This window comes from Brachyhypopomus gauderio, chromosome 11 (assembly GCF_052324685.1).
Source record: "Brachyhypopomus gauderio isolate BG-103 chromosome 11, BGAUD_0.2, whole genome shotgun sequence".
NCBI classification, from domain to species: domain Eukaryota; kingdom Metazoa; phylum Chordata; class Actinopteri; order Gymnotiformes; family Hypopomidae; genus Brachyhypopomus; species Brachyhypopomus gauderio.
In genome coordinates, this window is record NC_135221.1 from 14,889,088 (window position 1) to 14,911,196 (window position 22,109).

At 45.6% G+C, this 22,109-nt stretch overlaps 2 protein-coding genes across 2 annotated transcripts in view; one reads left to right on the forward strand and one right to left on the reverse strand.

The window, feature by feature from the left end:
* ndrg4 (NDRG family member 4) overlaps nt 1-11,040 on the forward strand; it is a 32,932-nt gene extending 21,892 nt beyond the window's left edge. Inside the window, 13 exon segments of the mRNA XM_077022254.1 lie at nt 1-63; nt 293-355; nt 643-703; nt 913-946; nt 949-1,055; nt 1,476-1,579; nt 2,105-2,161; nt 2,420-2,471; nt 4,102-4,149; nt 5,604-5,639; nt 5,877-5,928; nt 6,384-6,422; nt 7,304-11,040. The exon segment at nt 1-63 is cut by the window's left edge and continues 58 nt beyond it. Coding sequence (XP_076878369.1) covers nt 1-63; nt 293-355; nt 643-703; nt 913-946; nt 949-1,055; nt 1,476-1,579; nt 2,105-2,161; nt 2,420-2,471; nt 4,102-4,149; nt 5,604-5,639; nt 5,877-5,928; nt 6,384-6,422; nt 7,304-7,458 — 871 coding nt within the window. The 3' untranslated portion in view covers nt 7,459-11,040.
* Nucleotides 11,041-11,130: 90 nt separating this feature from the next.
* On the reverse strand, nt 11,131-20,958 carry LOC143527206 (olfactomedin-4-like). Its single transcript, XM_077022255.1, has 5 exons — nt 20,818-20,958; nt 20,514-20,645; nt 13,992-14,210; nt 12,909-13,065; nt 11,131-12,656 (listed from the first exon to the last, which is right to left on the reverse strand). The coding sequence occupies exons 1-5, from the start codon at nt 20,875-20,877 to the stop codon at nt 11,818-11,820; spliced, it is 1,407 nt and encodes a 468-aa protein (XP_076878370.1). The 5' UTR covers nt 20,878-20,958; the 3' UTR covers nt 11,131-11,817.
* Between the last annotated feature and the right edge of the window lie 1,151 nt (nt 20,959-22,109).

A 22,109-nucleotide genomic window follows, 5' to 3' on the forward strand; every position in this document is an offset into this window, starting at 1 on the left:
CTTTGTGGTGTGCCATGTCGATGCTCCTGGCCAGCAGAACGGGGCCTCTCAGATGCCACAAGGGTGCATAACCACACACACAAAACCACACACACACCCCTACACTCACATAACCACACACCACACACACACACACACACACCCTACACTCACATAACCACACACACACACACACACCACACACACACACCACACACACACACACACACACACACACACACACACACACACACACACACGGTCCTGTCCTCTCTTGTTCTCAATCTCATATGCTAATCTCTCCTCTGTGCAGGTACCAGTACCCCTCCATGGACCAGCTGGCAGGCATGTTGCCCAGTGTAGTCCAGCACTTTGGGTGAGTGGAGATCAAACGAGTCCTAAGTGACCATCTCATGAAGTTTAAACGAGTCCCATATGAACAGTTTCAACAGGACTCTGAGATGGGGCATTCTGATAGATAGATATGATAGATATGATTGATATGATAGATATGATAGATAGATATGCCAATGCTTTTGCTCATATGATGAGACTAGAAGGGTTTGGAGGTCAGTTTTGATAGATTTGTAGGCTACATACAAGGTATGCAAGACTTGTTTTCAATACCTCACTACATTGTTGCTATGACTCCCGATCCACCAGATTCAAGAGCATTGTGGGAATTGGAGTTGGAGCTGGTGCCTACATCCTTGCCAAGTTTGCTGTGAGTGTCTAAGTAGTTCAAGAGCATGTTTTGGTATAGCTCAGCTGTAGTGAGAAATGAAACTAGTCTCCCTCTCCCTCTCCCTCTCCCTCTCTCTCATTCCCTCTCTATCTCTCCCTCTCCCTCTCTTTCCCTCTCTCTTCCTCCCTCTCTCTCTCCCTCTTCCTCTCTCTCATTCCCTCTCTCTTCCTCCCTCTCCTCTCCCATAGCTGGTTTTCCCTGACATGGTGGAGGGTCTGGTTCTGCCAACATTGACCCAAACGGGAAGGGCTGGATTGACTGGGCTGCATCCAAGCTGTCTGGCCTGACCAGCGCCCTGCCAGACACGGTCCTGCCTCACCTCTTTAGCCAGGTCTGCACACACACACACACACACACACACACATGGTCCTGCCTCACCTCTTTAGCCAGGTCTGCACACACACACACACACACGCACGCACGCACGCACACACACACACACACACACACACACACACACACACACACACACACACGGTCCTGCCCCATCTCTTTAGCAAGGTCTGTGTCGCGCACACACACACCACACACACACACACACACACACACACACACACACACCACACACACACACACCACACACAACACCACACACGCACACACACACACACCACACACACACAGGCAGGTTCAGTAATGGTAGTCCAGTCCCCCCCCAACCACTGAGCTGTTGCCATATCCACTGAAGTTGTATTGTGCTGCTGAGATGTGTGAGATGTGTGCAGTGGTGCTGACTTCACCTTTAACCCAGGAGGAGCTGCTCAGCAACACTGAGCTGGTCCAGAGCTACCGGCAGCAGATCAACAACACCATCAACCAGTTCAACCTGCAGCTCTTCTGGAACATGTACAACAGGTACCAGCCAGCAGTGCACATCCACACATGTGCTTGACATTTACATGATCAAATGTATGCAAATTGGGCTTTTTCAATACACACAAGCTAAATGTACAGATGTACATATATAACCCATATTATATGCATATACTGTGCTGTCAGTATTCAGGCATAACCACGCTTGTGTGTGTGTGCATTTATGCAATAAATGTCATAAAAGCAATAAGTGTCATAAAACATTACTCAAATTTGAGTTTATCCCTCTGAGGCCTCAGGGCCTTTCCTCTGTTCAAACATATTTTCTTATTGTCTCTAAACATGCTTAGAGCATTATACCCGTATATACATCGATCGCAGCTCTCATATGAAAACATACCTTTACTCACAGAGATTAATCATTTGATGTTTGAATAGGTTTTACCAAAGTGTTTAAGATTTATGTTTATTTTAGTCATGTTTAGAGGTCCAATGCCTTAGTGCAGACCAAAGTGTGTGTGTGTGTGTGTGTGTGTGTGTGTGTGTGTGTGTGTGTGTGTGCCTCAGCCGTAGAGATCTGGAGATGAACAGAAGCGGGACTGCGATCAATGCCAAGACTCTGAGGTGTGTTTAACACCTCTCTCTCTCTCTCTCTCTCTCTCTCTCTCTCTCTCTCTATCACTCCCTATCATATACTATGGTGTTTGCAGTTGGTAGCTAAACTGACACTAAACTGAATGGTTCTAAATGATCTCTTCTCAGTAATCTGTATTAGCTGTAAGGTTCTAGCTGTTTGGATCTGATTAAATGGTTCTAACTATCCATAACTACTGACCCGAACCCTCCTGACTGCTCTGTTGCGTGTGGTTGTGTGTGTGGTAGGTGTCCTGTCATGCTGGTGGTGGGGGATAACGCCCCAGCAGAGGAGGGCGTGGTGAGTCTTTCAGTCTTTCTGTCTTCATCCTGCACTCATTTTTCTTCTCCCATTTTACATTCACTCCTCTTTCTCTCTCCCTCTCTCTTTCTCCATCTTTCTTTCTCTCTCTCCCTCTCTCTGTCTCCCCCTCTCTATCCCTCTCTTACTTACAGACTGATACTTATAGACATTCTTCCTCTCACATTTAACTACTTTAAATCTTCTGCACTCTTTACGTCCTCGTTGTCTCCCTGTGGTATATTTGGCACTGTGAGGGAATGTGTCGCCCTCATTCAGAAAAGCAGGTCAGACACATTTCTCAGGTCGCTCTCTCTCTCTCTCTCTCTCTCTCTCTCTCTGTCTCTCTCTCTGTCTCCCTCTCTCTCATCTCACTCCGGCTGCATCTCGTGGGCTGTGTTACCTCATGTGCACCAGATACACTTATTTTTGTTTTCTGCTTAACTAAACACGTGAATCCTGGGTCACTGCATGAGCACGTTCAGGGAGAGCAAGCAGAATGTGGGAAGGAATGAGAGAGAGAGAAGGGGGGATAGAGAGAGGGGGGGGGGTAGAGAGAGAGGGGGGGGGAGAGAGGGGGGAGAGAGATGGAGAGGGGGGGATAGAGAGAGAGAGGGGAGGATAGAGAGAGAGAGGGGGGAGAGAGAGAGAGGGGGGGGGAGAGGGGGGATAGAGAGAGAGAGAGGGGAGGATAGAGAGAGAAGAGGGAGGGAGAGAGGGAGGGAGTGGGGGGATGGAGAGAGAGAGAAGGAGAGGGGGAATGGAGAGAGAGAGAGAGAGGGAGAGTGGGGATGGAGAGAGAGAGAGGGAGAGGGGGGATGGGAGAGAGAGAGAGAACTAAAGACTCAAAATGAGAGCTGAGGGAGAACTGAGTCATAGCAGGAAGACATAGATAAATATGAAAGATAAACAGAGGGGGGAGTGAGACAGGCTTGATAAATGAAGGATGAATTTCTGAGTGGTAACTGTTGGAGAATGAGAGTGGTGATCAGAATCCTGCCTTTCACCTACACTGCCTGGCACCTCAGGTATTCCTGTGTGGTACACGTACACAGTAGCAGTCGAGTGTCTGCACGACTGTGTTTCGTTATTTAAGGACAGTGGGTGCAGGGTGAGCAGGGCTGGGCGGGAAAACTAAAGCGCTGATGAAACAGACTAGTGCACATTTCATTAAAAAAAGAAGATTTTGCTTTGGGATTACACTTGAGTGGGGGCGGGTGTGTGTGTGTAAACGTGCAACTGTGGCAACCACTGCTGGAATGACTCATCACTGCAGTACTGTAACTGGGTCAACACACACACAGAACACACACACACACACACACACACACACACACACACACACACACACACGCACACACACACACACACACACACCACTTGTTTTTGTTTTTCACAATACTGTTCTCTCTCACTATTTCTTTGTCTTTCTGTTCTTTTTCCTTCTCTCTCCCCTCTCCCTCCCTCCCTCTCTCCTCTCCGTTCTGTTCACTCTTTCCTGTCTTACTTCTCTCTACATGTTTTATCACTCATCATTTGAGCTTAAACAGACTTTAAGACACCACAGTTAAGTCTATCGTTTGTCATAAAAATGCTACATCTAACTGTTTCTAATACATTCTTTGTATAGGTTGAGTGTAACTCTAAACTGGACCCAACCACCACTACTTTCCTCAAGGTGAGAAAAAAACAGATAACAAATCTGAATCAATTCTGTGGGGCAGATGGGGGAAAACACAGAGCGCATGTTCAAAGACCTTTCAAACTAGTCCTTAATGTCTCCTGATAGACTATAATAATAAATAGATATATCTGATGATAGACTATAACCATGAATATCTGTTTCCTGATAGACTATAATCATAAATAGCTATGTTTCCTGATAGACTATAACCATGAATAGCTATGTCTCCTGATAGACTATAATCATGAATAGCTATGTCTCCTGATAGACTATAATCATGAATATCTGTCTCCTGATAGACTATAATAATAAATAGCTACGTCTCATGATAGACCACAACCATGAATAGCTACAGTATGTTTCCTGATAGACTATAATCATAAATATCTGTTTCCTGATAGACTAAAATAATAAATAGCTACGTCTCATGATAGACTATAATCATGAATAGCTATGTCTCCTGATAGACTATAACCATGAATATCTGTCTCCTGATAGACTATAATAATAAATAGCTACGTCTCATGATAGACCACAACCATGAATAGCTATGTTTCCTGATAGACTATAATCATAAATATCTGTTTCCTGATAGACTATAATAATAAATAGCTACGTCTCATGATAGACTATAATCATGAATAGCTATGTCTCCTGATAGACTATAATCATAAATAGATATGTCTGATGATAGACTATAACCATGAATAGCTATGTTTCCTGATAGACTATAATCATAAATAGATATGTCTGATGATAAACTATAACCATGAATAGCTATGTTTCCTGATAGACTATAATCATAAATAGCTATGTTTCCTGATAGACTATAATAATAAATAGCTATGTCTCCTGATAGACTATAATCATAAATAGCTATGTTTCCTGATAGACTATAATCATAAATAGCTATGTCTCCTGATAGACTATAATCATAAATATCTATGTCTCCTGATAGACTATAATCATGAATAGCTATGTCTCCTGATAGACTATAATCATGAATAGCTTTGTCTCCTGATAGGACATGATGTACAGATGGTGTCACCTGATAGGAATGACTCCTGAATGACTATGGCTCAGTCTGAAATGCCGTACTTAAACAGTAGGCACTAGATTTCAATGCAGTATGTACTGCTCAACTGTTAAAGTTGTGCATTCTTTCAGCAGGCGACTGTGCAGTATGCATACAACATTGGACATAATACATCCGCCATTTTACCTATGTCATATGACATATGACATCACGATCATAGTTAAATACAGTTGGATCATGGGATAGGACAGTGTGCTGGAGTAGCATGCTTCAAAATGGCTCCCAATTCAGGATAGTCTGATAGTCTATGTCACCTGATTGGAAATAGGCTATGGCTCCTAAATAGTTAAGATTCTAAAATGACTGATAGTCTGTGGCTCTTGATGTTTAAAACTGTTTTTGTTTCTCTCAGATGGCTGACTCAGGGGGCCTGCCACAGATCACACAGGTCAGGATGCTACTGAATATCACTGATCTAGAATCAGGCTCTGCCCAGTTTCCTCTGGTGTAACACAAATTTAAACCACTACCCTGTAATCAACTGCTCCGTTGTGGACTTTTAATACAACAATAGCTGTGATATTATAGCTTTTACTATATCTATTGTTCATTAAGCATTTCATTCATAAGTTATTATTTTATTCCTAAGTTGTTATTACATTTGTGAATTCTGTTCCTCTAATAGCCTGGAAAATTCACAGAGGCTTTCAAGTACTTCCTGCAGGGCATGGGTTACAGTAAGTGTCAGAAATTAATATTATTCCTAATTAATATCAGTCTGTATTTCAGTACAGGATTTAAGAGTACGAACTGACTCTAATTAGGATGCTGTTAGGAAATCATTATAGTTCATGAAAGCTGTGTGCGTGTTAGGCATAGTGTGTTCACCATGTCCGTGGCGTCAGGCAGACGAGAGCTCGCCTGTGTGTGTGTCCAGCAGGCCACGCATGTCACTGCTACGTTTCTGCTTTGTGCATGTGTGTGTGTTGGTGCACACATGTTTGCCCTTCGGTCAGTTTGTAGACATCCATGTGTGTGCAGTTTGTTGTAACCTTGCCCTTTGTGTGTGTGTGTGTGTGTGTGTGTGTGTGTGTGTGTGTGCGCGCGGTGTGTGTGTACACACGTCTGTGTGTCTGCGTGTGCTTGCGTGCGTCTGTGTGTGCGTGCGTCTGTGTTTCCTGTCCTCTCTCAGTTGCATATATAAAGGATCGGAGGATGAGTGGAGGACCAGGTATTGTCTGCTTCCTCTTTGCCTCTACCCTCCTCTACCTCATCCGCCCCAGCCGAGGGGCACGTGTCCTCTCTTTACCCTCGTGGGTCTTACATCCTTCTGTCTGGCCTCGTTTTTAAATGTTCTGTTGGCTCATAGTGTTTTGTTGTTGACTGACGGTTTTCCCAGAGACGGAAAACAATAGAATGTGGAGTTCTATTGTGCTCTCAAACCATTGAATGTCCCATCAACCCCTATTGCATGGCAGACTGTGGCAGCTTTGGCCAATCAGAGAGAGGCTCCTGTCACCCGCAGGCCTGAGCTGGTTTTGCGACGTGCTGTTCGATTGTACTCTTACTTCCCCTTGTTCAGAAGAGGAAGAGAAAGGCCAATCAACTCGTTAGACCAGAGCAGGTCCTCAGGTCCAGAGAACCTGGGCTCACGTGTGTGATGGTGAGATTGTGGGCGTGGATGACTCGTTTTCCTTTGCACTACTGTGAACGGTGTGAACTAACTGGGTTTTGAGGAAGCGTGTGCTTGTGGAGAACAAGACCTGCAGTATGATGCCGTTACTAAAACCAGCACGGAGGAGGACTGCAGGTGCTGAGAGGACTTCAGCGGAGTTGGTTAGGACAGGCTTTGTCCTGCTCTGATTCCAACCCCAGAAATAGGACCTGTTTCAGGTTGAGGTGCTGCTGTCATGAAAAACCAGCATGCCATGCTAACACCACTCTGCATTCCATAGTCAACAGAGTTCCTCCTCCTCTCCTCTCCTCTCCTCTCCCTCACGCTGTCTTCTCTCTGCCTTAGTCTACTTTTCTTCCTTCCTTTCTCTGTCCTTTTTTTTTTTCTCGTATCCTTCGTCATCATCATCTCTCTCTCCGTGTGTCTCTCCCCCTCAGTGCCCTCGGCTAGTATGACCCGTTTGGCACGGTCTCGGACGGCCTCTCTCACCAGCGGGAGTTCCATGGACGGTACACGGAACCGGGTCTACACAAACTCCGACAGCGGCGAAGGAGTGGGCCAACTCAGCCACACCATGGAAGTGTCCTGCTGAGCTCGAACCCGTGCTCGCACACAAACACACACACAGATTCACACATGCACACACAGACGTGTACACACACACACACACACACACACACACACACACACACACACACACACACACACACACACACACACACACACACACACGAGTTGAAAGCAAGCCGAGTTTTATTGCTCTGCTTGTTTTAGGGCCCTTGTCTTGGGGCCTTTGTCTTAGGGCCCTTGTCTTAGGGCCCTTGGCTGCCTCCTGCGTGCTCACTGTTCTGCAGTGCTCCTCTATACTGTAATCTCATCCTCTCTGCTTGTCTCTCCTGTACTCTGCTCTTTCTGAGGGTTTTCTGTTTGTTTTCTGCTCGATGTGATAGTGTTTTGGCATCAGTATTTCTCCTCCTGTCTGTAATTTCTGGCTTCGATATGTCAGTCCCACCTGTTCTATCAGCCCCGCCCCTCTCCCCGCCCCTTTCCCCGCCCCTCTCCCCGCCCCTGTCTCAGTCCCTGTAGAGTGGCTGCTTGTGTAGTGGGTGACAGATAGTGTGGATGAACTTTGAAATAAAAGGGAGAGAAAGCAACAGAGAGAGGGAGATATAGAGAGAGAGAGAGAGAGAGGGAGGGATATATTGAGAGAGGAAGTCAGACAGAAATAAAAACGATAACAGCTAGAGCAGTAATGGCTTACAATGTAAGAAGCAGGAAGTATGAGATGTCGGCAGTAGTGCCCTGTAATTCCAGCTCTCCTACCTCACCATAATCACAAATGTTCACAGCAGCGAGAGAGACATCGACTCTCAGCCAATCAGCTCAGCTCACTCACATATTAAGTGGTCCTGATCGTCAGGATTAGCACTGGTAAGCAGGACAGGATGATGTGCACTGGCAGGTGATGTCCCGTTTTACCAGTGAATGTCCCATTCAACTGCAGTTTAAGCACTGTAGTGTGTACTACACTGACTACAGAATCCAGCTTTATTGTCTGTTATAGTTTGCACCACTAACAGTGGCTACTCCAGCTCTAGCACACTAAATTGAAGTGTGCACTACACTAGCCATGACTTTACATTAACATTACTATATTAGTTGTAGTTTACTCTGCCATGAATTTCCTCAGCTGATACATGTACACTGCGTATGGAGTGCACTAGTTTGTGTACTCTCTTATGGAGTGCACTAGTTCTTCTTTTAGTATGCTCATTGTAGTATGCACTTTCCCCTTGCATGGATGTGGTTCTGCCTGGGATCGGTTCATTGTGGTCTCCTTCTTCTAGACAATCACACTCCGACCCAAACCAAACCGGAACCTCGAACTGAGGCTGAACCTGTGTACAGGTGGAGAGGTCATGAGGTCATGAGGTCATTAGGTCATGTAGTTTCGTGAGTCGGTGGAATCAATTCAAGCTTGCTTCCCTTCCAGCACCCAGCCCCACAGGAAGAGTATACCAAAGCTCCACCACAACACACACACACACACACACACACACACACACACACATATATATATATATATACAAATATACAATATGAGGGCTGGGATTTGTAAGGAGATTGAGCTTTAGGAAACAATCACACATGCGCGCGCGCACACACACACACACACACACACACACACACATATATATATATATATATATATACACACACACACACACACACACACACACACACACACACACACACGCGCGCGCACACACACGCACACAACAGTATAATGCTGACATAAAGAAGCCAGAGAATCCCACACACACACAGGTCATAAAGTTGACCACTTGACATTGATACTTGTATTTGTGGAGGATTATCTTTCTGTAGTGAAATAACCACTTTAACCACCAGCATGTTTTTCAGCTTTCACCAGTTTTAGTCATGCTGCCATTGAGAAACCACGGCACAGGATACCCTCCACAGGCCCCGCCCCCATTGCCTTAACCAATGAGACAGTCGGCTGCACTGATAGGTGATTCTAACTTGAGCTGTGAGCTGATTGGCTAGAGCTGCTGTCAGAGTGCATGTAGGATGAGGTGTGACTGTGGTGGTTCCCCTACCCTCAAGTCATTCTGAAACGACTCCATCTCTCTTCCTTCTTGCTGAATGTCACTTTCTCACAGTTTCCTCTTCTGGAGGACGTGTGATGTAATTCACACAGCAGGGGCGTTTCCAGAGTGTGTGTGTCTGTAAGGGGCGGGGCTTTCTGGAGCATGCGGCTCCGAGCTCGGAATGTATGGCAAACTCCGCCCCCCTGAAACTCCCAGCCCCTAAAAACTCAAGGTGCCCCGGCCCTCTCAGACATGTGTGATCGCCCCCAAAGGGCTATTAGACCCCTACCAACCCCCACCGTCACCTGAACCAACTCATACTGTGTAGAAGTGGGCATGGGATAGTACTGTATGTGAAAGCTGTTCAAAGAGGAGAGAGAAAAAGAGAGAGAGAAAGAAAGAAAGAAAGAAAGAGAGAGAGAGAGATAGAACGGTTGTCAGTCTCAATGGATTTATTTATATCCTGGAAAAGAAACAACCCACCCCAGGAGGGGTGAGGATGGCAGGATGAGTGTCCTCACGTCCTCCCTCACGTGAGACAGATCTGGGACACACCATCTCTCGCCCTGCATTCTCTCACCCTGGGTTATGGCAGCCCAACCCAGGGGTTGTGTTTGTTATTCCTGACGTGTCTGGTCGTCTGCCTGTATATGAGGAAAAGCATGCCAGTGATCCTCGCGTTCTCCATACCAAACCTTGAGCATGCCATACAGCTGACCAGGGATCAGGGATCAAGGCCCCTCTAGCCCTACTGATTCAGTGTGATAATGAGCTGATGGTTCTGTGAAATGACTGCAGGGCAGTGGGGCTCCAGGAGTGTAGCTGAACTCCAACCCTGCTGTACAGTATCAGTTAGACTCTGTCCCAGCTCCCGGTTCTAGAATATTAATGTACTTTTCCCCTGCAGTAGCGTACTGTTGTAGTTCTGTCTCTCCCCTGCAGTAGAGTATTAATGTAGTGCTGTCCTTCCCCTGCGGTAGAGTATTAATGTAGTTCTGTATGTCCTCTGTGGTAGAGTATCTGCGTCTGTCCCCATAACTCGATTCCCTCTGTCCTGTCTCTCAACGTAAGCATAACCTCCTGCTGTAGAAACACATCATATTAAATAATAATATTAACCAAAAACACCACAAAGCTCTCCGGCACCACTAGCCTTGTGATGTGGACATAGGCAGTACCAATTCACACTCCCTTTCACCCATCTTAACTTCCTGTTTCTAAAATATGGATATAGAGCTTAATTTACCACCATGGTATTACTTCCTGTGAGGATTTAATGAAACTTATTGATACTACTCCTACTACTACTACTACTCCTAATACTATATTATTATTATTTAGTCATCATTTTGTATTAAGCAATAAGTTTTGTTTTAATAGTGATTTGGTAGACTTTCAAGGGGACACCCCTTTAGAGCTTGAACGCGTCTGCAGAGATAGGACTTTTCTGTTTTGTCATGATTTAAAATTGGTGTTCATGTAAAATGTAAATCTATATATAGAAGCCATCACAATATGTGTACTGAACATGTAACTCAATAAAAAAATGTAGATCAAAAGGGCCCTGTGTGTCTGGTGTGTTGTTTATGTGGTATTGATACCTTCTTTAAGGTGTGTGTGTGTATACTCTTATAAAAGCAGTCATGTAAAAGTACCTGTTTGCAGGGTTTATTCCAAGAGTGCAATGTTACATACAAACTTGTACAGGAAATACGTTACAAGTAGTAGACCCTTTAAACACTGTATTTGTGGCTTAAGAGCTAGTCAAGTCAAGAGCTGGGCCAGAGAGTGTGGCTGAATAACAAGGTCAAAGTTCATGTTATGATGTTGGGGAAGGGTCAGGGCAGAGCTAGACAGGAACCAGAGATGGGGTGTGATGCAAAGGTTCAGAGGATTTGGAGAAACATCTGTTTCGGTAACGTAAAAAAACAACATCTACCACAGACTGTCAGGTAACTGAGTACTAAAAAGCTGGAGTGGGCCATTTTGTAGAAACCAGCAAGAGAATTCGTTTTGGATTAAAAAATCCAGCTGAAGCGGTGTCGCCCCCTGGTGGACTGCAGCTGGAGTCCTGAGAGTGTTTGGTCTCATCACCATATCCAACTGCCTCGTGACTCACGTGTAACAGACCCAACATTATCATAATGCACCTAAATAATGAACATGGCCATTATTACTACTCACATCTGTTAAACTAGTGTGTTAGTGTTGGGATATGACTGATAGCTGGGGTTTGATTGACTAAATTATCGCTAGCTTGCAACAGCGAATGTTAGCTGTGGTTTTTCATTTTTACTATAATGTTAATGCAAATATCATTCATTCACTCATTTATCAGCTTATAAGATGTCACTGAACACCGCGTCATATGAAATGATGTGCGCGTCGCCATACGCATACAGCATCTGGTCACGTGGGTTGTAGTTCAGTGACTGGATGTTCGTCTGCATCTTCTTAATGTTGATCTTCAGGTCGTAACGCTCCACGCTGGTCTGTGTGTTGAACGAGTAGAAGATCTGCTCTGCCTCCTTGCTGATGTATCGCGTGGCGTAGAGCACCCCGCACGCCATGAAGGTGTTGGTGGCCGTGCGCTTGTGGAGAGAAGTGTTATACGTTCGGCCCAGCGCCGGAGGGCTGCCCTCCAACACCTCGCTGAGGATCACGTTGCCGAAGTTCTCTGGCGACGTGTAGACGACCCAGACGCCAGACTCGTCTGTGGCGAAGTCCAAGTCGCTGTAGACGTAAGTTCCCTCCAAGTGGCCAAAGGGGAACTTGTTGTTGAAGCCTGTGTTCTGAGGCAGGGCCACGGTGGAGATGGTACGTGCCGTCATATTGAAGCGGCAGACGGCCGGTGTGTTGTAGCAGCCGTAGTAGAGTGCATTACCATACATGACGACGTTGGGGCCCTGGATGGTGTTGGTCGTGGGGTTGGATGAAGCAATAGTGGCGTCTGTGGGTGCAACACCCACCACAATGGTGCTCAGGGTACTGTACTCACGCACAAAGTTGGCGAAAACGTTGCTGGTGGTGAGAGCCACGAGCCAGTGGGTACTCTCCTTCCCAGGAACAGGTTTGGGGTCTTTACCCCAGGCACCGAAAGAGTAGGAGGTACCGTACTGTGTCAGAGTATAAGTTCTAGGTCCGGATACACCCACCAACTGCCCATGTGGGCAGTGCCCTACAGGAATGGAGAGGAAGACTTTAATAATGCGTATATACAGAAAAAAGGAAACGTAAGACAGAAAAACCTTATAACCTTGATACCACACTGCTATTGGTTTGAATGTAAGATGTAGATTATGGTACTAAATATAAATGGCCTTTATTATTTCATAATCAAGTTAGTTAAATTTAAGATATCAGACAGTGGTGTCATTTACTGTGAAGCTGCTGACTGTGTTTCATTAGTTTTGCCATGAGGTTCTCATACCTAGTCTGGGAGTGGGCGGCGGTTCTGCAGTGGCGTGTAATTGGTGCTGGCACTGATCCAAGTCTCTCCTCATTCGCTGGTTCTCCCGCTGGCGGTTCACCACCTGCATGTAGTCGAAGTCCTCCAGCTCCTGCATGCTTCCCAGCATGCCTTGCAGCTTCAGGACAGAGCAGGAACGGCATGGCCGGTCAGTCTTAACACATCACACACTGTGGCAGCTCGTTACTTTAAATATTTGACTGGTGGGATTAAGCAGCTCAACATCACGGGCTGTTAAATATGTGCACTGCTACGTAGTCGCTTTGGTAACGTCTCAGGAGGGGATGCAGTGAGTTATCATCCCTCACACTATCAAAATGGAGGATACCGATACTGTGCCTGTAAATAACCCAGGGCAAGACCTGGTGAAGTGCTTCACAAAGCACAACTTTGTGTAATAATAATAAAAGCAATAATAATAATAACAGTTAATAATTGTTAATGATAATACCTGTAAAACAAGTAAAGCTGTTTTTGCACACTTAATTTGCAAATTGGAACATCTCCCACAGGCGAAATCATCAGTGAAACTAAAGCAGTTCGGGGAGGTGATGGGTCTCAGCAGAGGGACGGGGGTGGGTGGGGAATGTATCTTGTGTCTGAATTTGAACTTTGATGGCTGCACGCGCTGAACCAAACACTCCCACTGTATAGGGGGAGCAACGTGGTCAGAGTGCCCCCTACTGTTTGCTTTCAAAATGGAGGTTAAAATTTTGCCTCAGTCGTGATTTGGTTTGGAGAAAGTGTTTATAGACAGTGTTCAAATATCACCATTAGACATCTTACATGATATGACCAAAATGATTAAAGAGGATACACAGGTATGATGGCAATTTGATAAGGTGGAGGGGTTGTCTGTATTTTTTTATTTTTTGTGGGAGGTATCCCCTCGTATCCCTCCATATCCTCCCCATATCCTCCCCGTATCCCCCATCATATTGAGCCATGGGTGTCATCACAGGGGAAAAGGTAAGTAAAGATGAAAGCATGTGGTGATGCATGTGTGCACTCAGAGTGGAGGGGCTGTCTTGTGCAGGAGGTCACCTGCGTGGCTGTGCTAGCGCTGAGCTGCTGGAGGCCGTGGACGGTCCTGTTCAGTCTGGCCATGAGCTGCTGGATCTCGGCCAGCTCGAGCTCGATGATGCGCAGGGTCACAGCCCCATACAGCTCGCCGTCATCCTCCCTCTCCAGCACCGCCGTGTTCTGCTGCAGCTCCTCCATCCGACGCTGAAGACCCAGCAACAGGGTGTCCACCTCAAACACCTGGGAGAGACAGAGAAGGGGAGAGAGAGAGAGAGAGAGAGAGAGACAGAGACAGAAAGACGGATAGAGACGGAGAGAGAGAGAGTGCGTGAGAGAGTATGAGATTGAGAGATACAGGGAGGGAGAGTATGTGAGAAAGAGAGACACAGAGAGTGTGTTAGGATGAATAACTTCAATAAGTAGGATTAATAACTCCAATCTTTATATCCGGAGATAAATTCGACCCTAACAATTACAGAGGCATCTGTGTAAACAGTAGTCTGGGGAAGTTAATTTGTAGCATTTTACATTCTAGATTTCTAAACTTCCTTACTAAACACAATGTCCTGAGTAGAAGTCAAATTGGATTCCTCTCAAATTACTGCACAGCAAATCATATTTATACCCTACACACACTAATTGATAAATATGTGATCCAAAATAAAAGTATAGTTTTTGCATGCTTTATAGACTTTAAAAAGGCATTTGATTCAATTTGGCACCAAGGTTTATTTTACAAAATTATAGAAAGTGGTATAGGATGTAAAACACATGATCTCATTAAGTCAATGTACACAGGAAATATGTGTAGAATAAAAATTGGCCATAAACAAACAAATTTCTTCCCTCAGTGACCATGGAGTGAGACAGGGCTGCTATCTAAGCCCAACTGTCACGTTGAGGACCCCGGCCCCTCCCTTTTGGGCGTGTGTTTACATTGTCCACGTGCATCGTCTGCGTCTGTGGATATACGTGGTTATGGTTATGTCGTGTGATAATCTGTCTCACCTGTGACTCATCTCGTAATCACGTGGGGCTAATGTGGTTTGTCTATTTAATGTGCGCTCGCGCAGTGTCCTGTGCTCGTCGTTGTCTAAGTCTGCACGTTGTGTTACTCGTCTGTCTGTTTCTCGTGCGCTATTGCGCAATATCTGTGCTATTAAAAGTGACGTGTGCTCTGAAACCCGAGGATTCTGTGTCTCGTCCTTGGCTGCGCCCGAACGTCACACCAACAGGTTTTAATACATATATATTAATGAATTGGCCAAAATACTAGAATCTGCAGCTCCTGGACTCACACTGCACGACTCAGAGATTAAATTCCTGTTCTACGCAGACGACCTGGTTCTGCTGGCCTCAACTGCACAGGGTCTCCAGAACAACCTGGACCTGCTGGAGCAGTACTGCCAGAACTGGGCCCTGGCAGTGAACCTAAAAAAGACTAATGTCATGATATTCCAGAAAGGATCCAGATCTCAGGGATCAAATCACACATTCACTATAGGTACAATTACAATTATTTTGGCATCAACATGAGTTCCTCTGGACATTTTAACTTGGCAGAGAATTAACTAAAAGGAAAAGCATGCAGGGCTTTTTAAGCCGTAAAACACATACTGGTAGAAATTTCAATCAAAATTTGGCTCAAGATATTTGAATCTGTAATATCTTGAACCAATTGAACCAATTGCCCCCCTGTATGGCTGCGAGGTGTGGGCCCGCTCACCAATCAGGAATTCAGCAAATGGGACAAACATCCAATTGAGACCTTGAATGCAAAATTCTGAAAAGCTATTCTAAAAGTGCACAGGAGCAGCACAAACAATGCATGCAAGGCAGAATTAGGCAGAAATCCCTTACTAACAACAACCAATTGATCATGAAGAGCTTATTTCATGGGTGGAATCTGCTAAGTCCTCCACATGCATACTAGATGCCGTACTTTAAAGAGTTACTGCATAGCAATTTAAAACCTTTACTTACCATAATTAACTATTCTCTGAGCCTGGGCTACATTACATTACAGACATGTCAGAGTTATTTCAATCAGGACTTAGACCTCATCACAGCACCGAAACGGCACTGACTAAAGTACTGAACGATTTCTTAATATCCTCTGATAAAGGACATTTCTTTTCTCATACTGCTAGATCTCAGTGCTGCTTTTGACACCATTGATCATAATATTCTCCTTAATAGGCTGGAGACATTCATTGGCATAAGAGGTCAAGCACTGAAGGGACTGTGACTACTTGGCCGGGGAACAAGAACCATAACTATAACTGTAGAACCACCCTTTGTCCACAAATACGGACTTGTGCAAACGGGCCACTGAATGGAGGATGGATTCCCTTTTGAGTCTTGGTCCTCCCGAAGTTTGTTCCTAATCCCCATCATATGGAGTTTTTCCTTGCCACTGTCGCCTTTGGCTTGATCATTAGGGATCTGGGCCCATGCGATTGTGAAGCTGCTTTGTGACAACATGTGATGTAAAAAGCACTATATAAATAAATTTTACTTTGATTTTGACTAATAAATATACAAAAAACGGCAATCAAATTCAGGTCACATCTACAACACAGCGACCCCTTCTCATATCATTCTAAAGCCCTGCAGTACCAAGAGTTGAGCAAAGAAAACAGTCCCCTCACTCAGCTGGTCCTGGCACACAGTTCAGCACTAACACACTAACACCATACTAACACACACTAACAGTACACATACCCATTGTTACACCCAGGACCAGAGTGCAATAACAACAAAACCAATCAGAACCTCCCAAATCACAAAACAACCTCCCAAATCAAACAAAACTATTTAACTCATTGGGACATTCAATCAAAAACACAGAGTAAAATGGAATGTTATTTGGCCCTAAATCGACAATACAGCGTGACAGAATTCCTAAGCACGCTGACTGATCCAAAACTGTGGTCCATGTATGTATATATGTTTGTATGTATTACATTATTAGAAATGCATTTTGTAATCATGCAGGTTATCTCTGATACTGAAATCTGTTTGATGATCTGAAAACTGTTGTGGTTATCATTACTGTTGTTATGATTACTGTCATTAATTACACTATTGTTGTTGCTCTAATCTTTACCACTACTGTTATTACTGTTGTTATTATGGTTACTATTAATACTTTTATTACTACTATTATTATCATAACTATAATTATAAATATCAGTTATGGAAGCATGGTGGATAATTATTAAGGTTACTATTAATACTTTTACTACTATTATTATCATAACTGTTACGGTGACAGCTCCGGACCCTTCCCTGTGGGCGTGCCGTTACGTTGTCTGTGTGTCGCTATGTCCATGTATGTACTTCCATGCGTGTGGGTTGTCCGTGAGCGTGTTCGTAGTCGCACCTGTGCCTTGTCTCAAGATCACGAGGGTCTGTGTTAATCACCTATTTAATGTGCGTTCGCGCAGTGTCTTGTGCTCGTCTTTGTCTAAAGTTGCGCGTCTGTGGACCCGGTATGCGCGAGCCTGCTGCGCAAAGCCCAGGCGGCCAGTGACAAGGCAGAGGCGGAATGCTTCCGCCTGGCCGCTGCAAGGTTTTGGAGCGATAGCCCCTATGCTCCAACCCTGGTTCTCACAGAGGAGGAAGATGAAGTGCCCTTAATGGTGGGGGTGGCCACCATCGCCCTCTCTCCCCCCGAGGTCGAGTTCGGGAGTGAGGACTCTGGAGAGGAAGAGAGTCTCCCCTCCTCCGGGTGCTCGGACGGGGAGGATACCAGCTGCTTTCCCTCCGGGTCGGTAGCTCCCGGGAAGCCTGAGGGAGCGGAGGGCGATCCCCTCCCTTCCGTCCACCCAGCTCCCACCGAGCGCTCCGACGAAGAGGAGGAGGAGGAAGAGGTCAGCCCTCCCCCTTACGTTTACTCGGCTCCAACCGTGTACTACGGAGAGGGGAGGGAAGAAGCCAGTCCGCCCCCCTCCATCCACTCGGACCCCATCGAGCAGCACGGTGCGGAAGACGACGTCAGCCCTCCCTCTTCCATCTACTCGCCGCCTACCGAGTATTACGGGGAGGAAGAAGACGTCAGCCGCCCTCCGTCCGTTTGCTCCTCGCACTCGGAGCGTGACGACGAGAGCAAGGAGGGAGACAGCGCCTCTGGGTGTTCGGGGGACACCGCCTACACGGGGAAGGAAGCTCCTCGGTCCCCATCAGCAGGGAGCAGCATGGACTGTTCCCGCTGCACGACCGCCGAGGAGCCGATGTCCTTGAGCCGGAGTGTCTCGAGGGAGGAGGAGGTGATGGATACCTCGAGGGGTGAAGCAGCAGCGACCCCAGTAGCGCGAGAGGGATTCGGCACAGCCAGCGGCCTGAGGTGGGGGTTCGGCGCGCCTCTGGAGACGCCGTGGAGACCAGTCAGCGCGCGGCGCCGAGTCCCGACTCCGGTGGCACCCAAGAAGGCGGCCGATGCTCCGCCAAGGAGGCCACCGGGCGCAAGGTCCACGGGCGCACCGAACAGCGCAAGGCGCGCTGGATGCGCAGCGCCGAGGACCGGAGGGACTCCGCCGCCTGCTTCGCCCGCCCGGTTTGCGTCCCCAGGAGGGGTGGCGCCACCGTTAGCGCTCTGGCAGGCAGCCCAAGCGTTGTCGTGGCTGCCTGTTCCAGTCTGTGTGTCAGTCCCAGTGTTTCTCCCGAACCCCCTGTTCCCTCTTGTGCCCTTTGTGATTAATGTTCCTGTGTGCGTGTTTGTGCTTGTGCCCATGTTTAATGTATTTTCCCCTGTTTTCCCAGGGAGGGTGTGCTAGGGCTGTTCGTGGCGGTTCCCACCATTGGGGGAGACGGCTCTCGGCGGTTCGTGATCCCGGCGGTTCCGGACCTGCCCGTCGGTGTCGGTTCGGGGCTTTCCAGCTGCGCGGGACGCTCCGGGAGTAGCGAGCCCCTGGTGGAGGGTTCTGTTACGGTGACAGCTCTGGACCCTTCCCTGTGGGCGTGCCGTTACGTTGTCTGTGTGTCGCTATGTCCATGTATGTACTTCCGTGGGTGTGGGTTGTCCGTGAGCGTGTTCGTAGTCGCACCTGTGGCTTGTCTCGAGATCACGAGGGTCTGTGTTAATCACCTATTTAATGTGCGTTCGCGCAGTGTCTTGTGCTCATCTAAAGTTTCGCGTCTGTGTGAGTGTCAGCAGTCCTGTGTTTTTTGTATTAAAGTTTCATGTGCACCGTACGTCGCTCGTCGTGTCTCCTCCTTCGAGCCCGTGACAATAACCATTATTATAAATATCAGTTATGGAAGCAGTGGTAGATAATTATTAAGGTTACTATTAATACTTTTACTACTATTATTATCATAACTATTATTATAACTATCAGTTATGGAAGCAGTGGTGGATAATTATTAAGGTTACTATTAATACTCTTACTACTATTATTATTATAACTATTATTATAACTATCAGTTATGGAAACAGTAGTGGATAATGTAATTGTAATGACAATTTAGCCATTATTTAACTTTTTTATTATTCTACTTTACTATGTTCTTTTATTATATTTGACCATTGTATGTACACTATGCTTTGGCAATACAAATGTACATATTTTCATGCCAATAAAGCACCATTGAATTGAATTGAATTGAATTGAATTGAATTGAATTGAATTGAGAGAGAGAGAGAGAGAGGGAGAGAGAGAGAGACAGACAGACAGAGAGAGGTTATTACTGGTTATTGCAAATACTTAAAAAAACATTAATAATCAGTAATGACGCATCGGTTACCCACTAATCTGCAGAATATCAATGTGTTCACTTGGTCAGAATGTGTTAATTTGGTTATGTAGGCCATATGATCGTTTCTCATTAAAAAGACATCTTCATGGTGGTTACATAGGAGAAACTTGTTGTCAAATATAATGAAGCTAAACCTAGGAGTAAATTGTAGCGGTAAATTTAGGAGTACATATATGAGTACATGTAGGGGTAAATAGGGGTAAATGTAGGGGTAAAGACAGGGGTAAATGTAAAGTTAATATCGAGTGATGGTGAACACAAAGGAAAATACAGATCTGAGATGGGAGCTCTAACGGTGTAGATAGTTGTGGGCTCAGTATATGGCAAGTAACATCTTTAACGGTGTAGATGGATGTGGGCTCAGTATATGGCAAGTAACATCTTTAACGGTGTAGATGGAAGTGGGCTCAGTATATGGCAAGTAACATCTTTAACGGTGTAGATGGATGTGGGCTCAGTATATGGCAAGTAACATCTTTAACGGTGTAGATGGATGTGGGCTCAGTATATGGCAAGTAACATCTTTAACGGTGTAGATGGATGTGGGCTCAGTATATGGCAAGTAACATCTTTAACAGTGTAGATGGATGTGGGCTCAGTATATGGCAAGTAACATCTTTAACGGTGTAGATGGATGTAGTCTCAGCAACTTACATCTTTGCTGCATTTTTCTTGCTAAGAAATTCATTTTAAAGTTAATAAACTAATTATAAGGATATACGTCTTATTGTAAAGTGGTTCCATTTTAAACAATTTGTATTTGTAAAAGAGCGAGTGGTGTACCTGTTTTGGGGTGATACTCTGGTTGCATTTAGAGGCCAAAACCTGAATGTTGTCCAGAGTCTCCATCGGAAATGGACGTTCTGAGCTCCTCAGCTCACACACGCAGTCTTTCCCATGCACACCCTGTTGAGACTACAACCATCACAGTGTGTTCAGTTAAACACTGCAGAGCCATACAAGCACTTGCTCCATCTTTGCACAAATTGCAGTATTTTTTAATTAATTAATTGTTAAACGCATTATGCCACATAGATAAATCTGTCCTGTAACTTGTACTTGTACAGGACAGGTGAGTTTCTCTTACCTGAGACAAGAAGGTGAGAAAAACAGCAGTCACCCATCTGGACAGCGGAGACGACATCATGTTTGCCTTCGGAAGACAGTAGCGCGAGTGAGCACCATGCAGCTTCTTAACGGAGAAAAGAGAGCAGCCCTGGACCTCTTAATGCACAACTCCACCCACAGAACACAGGACTCCGCCCACAGAACAGGGGTTGCGTAATAAGCTCTCAATTTATGCTCGCTAGCTGAAATTAACTCTCGGTTTCTGCTGACTAGCTGGGAAAAGTGAGGAGTGAGAATGGGGAAGTGAGACATGAACTAGTGCGGAGATTGAGGGTGGCGTGACACCGTGTAGAGGGATGTGGGGATAACCTCAAGAGTGGAGGTTGCAAAACACAGCAGGTCTGCTGCACTACTGTTGCACAGTGACCTTTCAGTGTTGAATATAATCTCATTCATCTTCCTTTTTTCTCTCCATGCTTCCTCTTTCTAAATCCCTCCAGGATTTGATCATTGTTTGTATTGCATTAAGGCTCATGAGAGAAATTTAATAGCTTATTCAGAAATATCTCACATTTTTGGTTTCTGCTTGTTTCAGGCTTGGTTGACATTACTTTGTTTTTTTCGTTCATGGGTTGGAATAAATTTATGATTAAAAAAAAACAATTACTCAAAAAAAGTAAAAGAAGCCCTCACTTTCAGAGATTTTTGTCTGTGCTTCATTAGACACACATGCTTCCCATTTCCAGATGTCCCTCTCCAGATGTCCCTCTCCAGGTGTCTATCTCCAGATGTCAATCAATCAATCAATCAAATTTTATTTATATAGCGCTTTTTACAACAGTTGTTGTCACACACAAAGCAGCTTTACAAGTGCAGAGTCCTAGCCCCCAGTGAGCAAGCCAAAGGCGACAGTGGCAAGGAAAAACTCCCTAGTTTTGCATGAGGAATAAACCTTGAGAGGAACCAAAACTCAGGGGGGGAACCTATCCTCCTCTGGCCGACACCAGTCACCATGACAACAACAACAATTTATACAGAAAGAAGAGAAAGAAAAGGAAAAAGATGTAATAATGTCCATCATGGTGTAGCCATCCGGTTAGGCAGGAGGTGGCTGGCCCAGAATGGATCGCTGGTCGCATCTCATTATTCCTCAAGCAGACGGGCAGCCATGTGGAGAAATGAAACAGGGAAAATTAGCGCTGCATGGGGACATATACAGGACAGGTGAAATTATAAACATTTCTGGAGTGTGGCAGCAACTCCGGCATTAAGTTAAACTATTACAGCCTAGCTAAAAAAGGCAGAACCAGA

Bases quoted from the DNA above. Each gene is read 5' to 3' on its own strand.
- LOC143527206 (XM_077022255.1), bottom strand. From the start codon at position 20,877: ATGATGTCGTCTCCGCTGTCCAGATGGGTGACTGCTGTTTTTCTCACC. The intron at 20,646-20,817 runs GTAAGAGAAACT...TGATGGTTGTAG, and splicing joins TTCTCACCTTCTTGTCTCAG to TCTCAACAGGGTGTGCATGG. The intron at 12,657-12,908 runs GTATGAGAACCT...CCATTCCTGTAG, and splicing joins GCCGCCCACTCCCAGACTAG to GGCACTGCCCACATGGGCAG.